This window comes from Clinocottus analis, unplaced genomic scaffold, assembly GCF_023055335.1.
Source record: "Clinocottus analis isolate CAN_PGR_092001 unplaced genomic scaffold, fCliAna1.0.p SCAF_16, whole genome shotgun sequence".
NCBI lineage: Eukaryota > Metazoa > Chordata > Actinopteri > Perciformes > Cottidae > Clinocottus > Clinocottus analis.
Window position 1 is genome coordinate 1,810,436 of NW_027175887.1, and position 7,303 is coordinate 1,817,738.

A 7,303-nucleotide genomic window follows, 5' to 3' on the forward strand; every position below is an offset into this window, starting at 1 on the left:
CTATGATAAGATATGGTGGATTAACGTCTTCCTGAGCAGAGAATGGAGTCACTCTCCCTCTGCGGTCACGGGCCGGGGCGGCTCTCGCCTATTGGCTAGCTCATGGCGAGCTACGAGCCGCCGGCTCGGGGGCGTCGCCATATTGAGAGACACGTCCAAATCGTGCACTTTTAACCACAGCTTCTTTGCCCGAGCTACAATGTTTAGCTAACGCTTCTGATTCATCGTCATTTTGCATGCAAAATTGTCTGAATGATGTTTTCGGCTCTCAAATATGGAGATTTCCTGCTTCGTGACACATATGACTGAATACCTTTTGGGCTTTGGACAGACAAAACGAGACATTTTGAGACGTCACCATGGACTTGAATGACCTCAAATGGACGTTTTTCACCGTTTTCTGACCCAGCCCAATCTATAGAACATATTTGGCAGCTTCGCCGACAATGACAATAACCGTGAGTCGCAGCTTTAATTGGAGGCTCGATGTTAAGCGTCAAAGCCCCACATGTTGGAAAGATGTCTGCATAAGTAGTGAAGGGACACCAAGACGCTCTGAGCCTGAAAAGAAAGCGCCATGAAAATCAATAAATAAGCTCCGGGAGTCCTAATGTGATTTCATTTTTTTAATGAGGCATATTTTGGAAGCGTGTCTCAATTCCTCCGAGCTAACTTTTCAACTTTCGGCGTGGCTTTCGCGGCGTTTTGGACCGCCGCCCTCCCATTGTCCCGCGTGCCGTCGCACAGACAGAAGAGTGTCTGAGGCGCCCACTCCTCCTCTCCTTCTGTCAAGTCTCCACCGCAACACCTTCATTTGTTCCCAGACTACATTTCTGTCACCCTCTCCATCCCACCCCCCCTCCTCCTCCTCCGTCTCCTCCTCCCCCTCCTCCCAATCATTCATCTCTCCGCCTCCGCCTCCTCTTCATCCTCCACCTCGTCCAAATTCTCCACTTTTGTTTTGTTTTTCTTTCCCGTCTCCCGTTACTCCCAACTCCTCCTCCGTAACGCACGGGCGGCTCGTCTCACCCCGTCTCCCCTCTTCCAAGATCCCTGCTTCCCTTCTCCTCCCTCCCTCCCTCCCTCCATCCCTCCATCCCTCCATCCCTCCATCCCAGCCCGGTTCTGTTTTGCGCCTGTTTACCTCCGTCGGCCCACCAGATGGTTCGTGTTAAAACTCTACGTTTGACAGCTTGTACGATTATTTATTTTTTTTCTTTTCTCCCTGGTATTATTTTAACATCGGGGGAGATTGGTCAGACCTGGAGGAACTCAGAAGAAAAGACAGGCAGGGGGCAAAAGGAAATTAAACGAGGAGAAACCCTCATGTATTAAAAGCAATTATTCCGTCAGGCGGAGGGCAGCAGTCGTCACACGGCCGCTTTCAGTTCGGTTCCTCGTGTTACTTCATGTTTTAAATAAATAAAGGCACATATACTGTAATATTGATTTAAATCACATCTGTTAGGGTGATTTCATCCACCCCCTCTCCCTCTGCTGGCCACGGGGAGGAGAGGGAGGGGGGGCAGAAGTAATTGCTTGTTTGCTGGTATTTACTTGAAACCTGTCAAAGGCGGAGAGAGAACGGGTAAGTGCAAGAGTTAGTGAGAGAGACAGAGGGACCGCTCGGCCTCCTCCACCGATCATTATCTCTTGGCTGCTGTGTGCGTGTGTGTGTGTGTGTGTGTGTGTGTGTGTGTGTGTGTGTGTGTGTGTGTGTGTGTGTGTGTGTCTTAAAAGTCTTTTCAATACAAAGTCAGCGTAATCTTCTTGGTGACTTTTAAGGCAAACCGGTTCCATCTGCTGATGGAGACCTTGAGATGAGGTTGAAAGCTCCAAAGTAAGCTAGTTAAGGGACCTTCAGGGATGAGATTGTTTTGTCACACAACAACATCACTCCCACAAAGAGGGGCGTCTTCCATAAAAGCAATGCCAAGCAAAGCTGCGAGGAAGATTTCAATGGTTTGTGTTGACTTTCGTGTAAGATACCTTCTATTAATATACCTTATTTTTGTCATCACCTTTTAGAAAATGAAAAGAAATCATCAGCTACAAAAAGCTAAAAATCGGGTAGAGCCCGAGTTATATGTAGCTTGTACATGTAGCTTAGCATAAAGGCTGGAAACAGCTCGCGGCTCTCCAACACTGCATCTCATTACTATCAACTTTATTCGTCTTGACATGAAGGTTTATCGACGTAAAGACTTCCTGTATCGGAATTCATGAAAACAAGCTGCAACAAGCAGTCGTGTTTTTTTGTGCTAAGCTAGGCTAATTGCCACCCGGCTTTCCCTCCGACAGCAGACGTTTTGGTGATCTCACCCAGCTCTCTGCTAGCGATCAAACAAGTGCGCTTCAGAAATCCTAGAACGACCTCGTCTCGGACATTGTTCCCATCTCGCTCCGTCGTAATGACAGCGTCAGCGACTCTCACGCCGCTCTGTCCTTATCGCACCACAGCACTGCTTATTTGGTCGGGGAGGTCTCCGTCTGGAGGTTTGCGTGACGTTCTGGCCTGTTCCCCCAACGTCTCCTCCTCTTCCTCCTCCTCCTCCTCGTCCACTCCTTCTTGCCCCGCTCCCTTTTCCCTCCTTCGCTCGCCTCATTCCCTCCCCAAAGAACCACAAACAATAAACCCTCTGTTACATTTAACCTCCTCACGTGTTTCCCGCCCTCCTCCCTCCCTCCCTCTTACTCACTTGTTGCTCTCCCCCCTCCTCTCTCATTACATTACAGCTTTTCGGGTTCCTTCCTTTGGTCTGTTACTCATCTTTTGGGTGTTTTGGGACTTGTTTGTGGGCTTGGAGCATACAGTACAACACACACACTCTCTCGGTCAGGCCGCCGCTAACTCTCCCACTCCCCGCCAATGACAGCGGTGATTAGTATCTCATAACAGCTTAGATTGTGTGGAAAGTGTGTGTGTGTGTGTGTGTTAGCGGGTACAATACCCTGACAGTAGCATTACCACTCGTCACAGCTCCGCAACAGCTGCAGCGGCGGCGCGGGACAGCAAACAGATTTGGCGTAATCTTCCCCTAATGAGATTGGTCCCTCATTCCTGCGTCTTTATGGGAGCAGCGAGCTGGCAGGCGCTCTGCAGCGCTGTGGGGGAACCACTGAGACGGCAGGAGCTGAGGGCTGCTGCTCAGTCAGGGAGACAAGGGGAGAGTCCAGGCCTTCACACTCTGGAGGCGGGTTTCTGTGTGTGTGGTAATTTGCACACCAGCAAATGTTTCACACAGAACGGGAATATTACGCGATGGGGACGTTAGCCAATCACGTTGTGCGTTACAAGGAGGCGAGTTTACTTACTCCTTTCAACCTCTACAAAGGCAGACCAGATGCGTTTTTACCTTTTCACAATAAAAGCCCAAGACCTATATATTGCGTAATTGTGAGAGGAAACTAAATAATATAGGTTACAACACTTTAGGCTACTCAACAATTTATCAGCCAGACGGCCAGAATAGTTTTGGATGCAAAATGTTTTCAGCCAAGTTTTTTAGAATCAGAATAGTTTTGCACCTGGTGTGTTAAGACTTTGAGACAGTCTGTAACGTCGAGAAGAGGCTGTTCACTTAACGGCAGGAGGGCAGTCTGACAGTTGTCTGTTGGTGGGCTGTGAGTTGGTAAAATGGAAAGACAGGATGGTCAAAAGATTGGATAGTAGGGTGGAAAGACAGGAGGACAGTAGGGTGGAAAGACAGGAGGATAGTAGGGTGGAAAGACAGAAGGACAGTAGGGTGGAAAGACAGAAGGACAGTAGGGTGGAAAGACAGAAGGACAGTAGGGTGGAAAGACAGAAGGACAGTAGGGTGGAAAGACAGAAGGACAGTAGGGTGGAAAGACAGGAGGACAGTAGGGTGGAAAGACAGGAGGACAGTAGGGTGGTAGGACAGTAGGGTGGTAGGAGAGTAGGGTGGTAGGACAGGAGGACAGTAGGGTGGTAGGACAGGAGGACAGTAGGGTGGTAGGACAGGAGGACGGTAGGACAGGAGGACAGTAGGGTGGTAGGACAGTAGGGTGGTAGGACAGGAGGACAGAAGGGTGGTAGGACAGTAGGGTGGTAGGACAGGAGGGCAGTAGGGTGGTAGGACAGGAGGGCAGTAGGGTGGTAGGACAGGAGGGCAGAAGGGTGGTAGGACAGGAGGACAGAAGGGTGGTAGGACAGTAGAACAGTATGGTGGTAGGACAGTAGGGTGGTGGGACAGGAGGATAGTAGGGTGGAAAGACAGGAGGACAGTAGGGTGGTAGGACAGGAGGACAGTAGGGTGGTAGGACAGGAGGACAGTAGGGTGGTAGGACAGGAGGACAGTAGGGTGGTAGGACAGAAGGACAGTAGGGTGGTAGGACGGAGGACAGTGAGGTGGTAGGACAGGAGGACAGTAGGGTGGAAAGACAGGAGGACAGTAGGGTGGTAGGACAGAAGGACAGTAGGGTGGTAGGACAGAAGGACAGTAGGGTGGTAGGACAGGAGGACAGTAGGGTGGTAGGACAGAAGGACAGTAGGGTGGTAGGACAGGAGGACAGTAGGGTGGTAGGACAGTAGGGTGGTAGGACAGGAGGACAGTAGGGTGGTAGGACAGGAGGACGGTGGGCAAACCCAACCCTCCGGACGAGGAGGGCACACATGACGGGTCTTTATCTGACGGCCTTCGCCGGCCAATTAGATTAGAGCGCAGTAAAGAACAGTTAACTCTCTGGATTAACATCATCGCTGGTTTCTCTGTAACCTATATCATTCGGTGAATGTGTGTGTGTGTGTGTGTGTGTGTGAGAGAGAGAGAGAGAGGGAGACAGGGAGAGAGAGAGAGAGACGGCTAAAGAACAGGCCAATTTCTTTCAAGTCTGGTTTCCAAATTATTCTTTATTTTTTTGTCGGGCTAATCTTGTGTGGACTGGACCGTTGTCGTCTGGGGCCGATCTGACCCACGATGCACCCTGAGCGGACCCATCCAAGCAGGTGTGGATGCCTCTCTACCTGCCGCGTGGGGCCCCCTGCTGGCCTGATTTACATTGCTTCCACCCCGACACATCACTGCGTCTTCACATTGTTGTGAAACAACGTCTTCACATTTCTTTTCCCCCTGAGGTCTGGATCACGCTCTCCTCTCGGCGCTCTGTACTCCGCACTGTACTTTTTCTTTAGTTCTGTGTTTCTTTCTCTTCTTTTGCTCACGCACACACGCACACGCACACACAGCAGTCATAATAGCAGGGTTAGAGTGCAGGGCCGACCACTGGACAGTGTTTGTACAGAATGCTTGCACATGTCAAACTGGCTTATTGAACTTAGACCGCAGCCCAAAACAGCCCCACTGCTCAGCGCTCCGCTCCGGGGCCCACAGGAGAAAATACACACATGTTCACACACTTGTATGCATGCACAGACATATACAGTGTGCATATGCATGCATACATACAGAGACACACACACACACACACACACACGCACACACGCGTGCGCGCTGAGAGGGGTTACTCGGTACGTTCTCCAGAAAAAAGGAGAAAAGAATTACCTCACTTGAGCTGTTCGGAGGCTACAGAGAGAATGAAAAGCAGACAGAGGGAGGGAGGGAGGGAGGGAAAGGGGGAGACAACATGTCACATGAGAGTCTGCCTGACGCATATACATATCATGTAAGCTCACAGGCCCTCTGATGATTATGCATGAATACACAGACTTTTTTTATGTGTTTGACACAGACGCTTGTACTTACTTTTTTCCCCCCTCCAGCAGTAAGTAAGTGTAAAGGATTACTATGTGAGGCTGGAGGTGAGGGGGAGATAACGTCTTTTTCTTTTTTTTTAACGACTTGCCTTGCTCTTCTCTGTCTGAATCAAGCCCAGAGGAAAGGGCGCGGGGCTTTGCGGCTCGTTTTGAAACTAGCGGGTATAACGGGAAAGAAAGGTCTGTAACTCAGCAGATGACTTTATTCTGAGATGAATCAACTCTCCAGAACAAACGCTTCAGCTCAGACGCCTCTCGTTTTAAATAAGTAGGCCCTAAAAGTTGCAGAACGCCGTTAATGAGCCGAGACTCGAAGGCTTGGGAGGCGGGGTTAAAGGAACACGAGCGCTCTCGCTCCACGTGCCAAACACGACGGCTCAGTTTACACTCGGCAGTCAAACTTATTTTGAATGACATTTCATACGAATGAACCCCCGCCTCCAACTCGGTGTCCACGTCCCCCACAATGCAACTCCAACCATTTAGTCGGAGGTTTGGGTGTATCGGGCGAGCAGCGTGGACTGTGCATGTAGGAAGTGGACGTTGCCACCGTGATGTCGGCCACTGGTTTGTGGACTACAGTTTTGAAGCCTCGAGTCGGACATTTTGTCCGGCGCCATCTTGGTTTTTGGACGTTACCGTCTTGGTTTGGACTGTCGCCATCTTGTTTTGTTGCAAAAAATCCGAATGCTTGGACATTTCTGGGGGACCAAAAATAATACAATTAACTTTCATGAATGGAAAACACACTTCCAAAGGGTTAAATTAGCCCCGCCCTCAAGCACACCCTGCTCTATGGTCTATTTGACACTGAATGACCATCATTTACTTCATGAACATCATGCTGGATCGAAGAAGACTTGAAACTAGAGTTCACAATGTTTACTAAGGGAATAAACCAAGAGAGAAGTAGAGTAATTTCCTCTTCTACTTCTATACAACCAGAGCAGTCGCCCCCTGGTGGCCAGTAGAGAAAGGGACAGTTTCGGGCTCTATCAAAGACAGCACATGTTTTCTGAATGCATCCTCTGTGTCTTTTCCGTGTTTACGGCCTATGAATTAGGTCTCGTCGTGTTTTTATAGCACACATGTGGAACTCCTTGTTCCACCTCCAGATTTATGAGAACGTCCGCGGAGGAGAGCACGATATCCACATGACCGGCTCATTAGAGCACCTCAGGGACGCCTCATCCAGTACCACGCAGTGTCCATCAGGCCGCCTATACGATCCTTAAGGGATACTCGGAGCCCCGCCGTGGCTGAAATTAGCCCCAGATAATCATCTCCTCCTGGGCCACAGACACTCGGCACCGGGCCTGTTTTACACCCCATTTACCACGAAGAGAGGCAGCGACTTGCCTCGCTGACCCCTTTCGCTCTTGAGTCTACACAGCTGCTCGCAATGGCGAGCGGGCGAGAGGAGCTCGTCCTCCGCCATCTCTCAAATTAACACCCAAAAAACGAAGCACGCGTAAATAAGCCTCCAGAGTGAAGACAGGAAAGAACGCAGCTGGACCAGCAGAGAGACCGAGGTTGGGGGGAGAAAAACAGTCCCTTCCTCTGGAGAAG

The 7,303-nt window shown here is 50.1% G+C and overlaps 1 protein-coding gene across 1 annotated transcript in view; it reads left to right on the plus strand.

The window, feature by feature from the left end:
• LOC137786419 (nuclear factor 1-like) overlaps nt 1-6,969 on the plus strand; it is a 60,324-nt gene extending 53,355 nt beyond the window's left edge. Inside the window, exon 4 of the mRNA XM_068578305.1 lies at nt 6,850-6,969. Coding sequence (XP_068434406.1) covers nt 6,850-6,969 — 120 coding nt within the window. The remainder of the gene's footprint in view (nt 1-6,849) is intronic.
• Nucleotides 6,970-7,303: the final 334 nt, after the last annotated feature.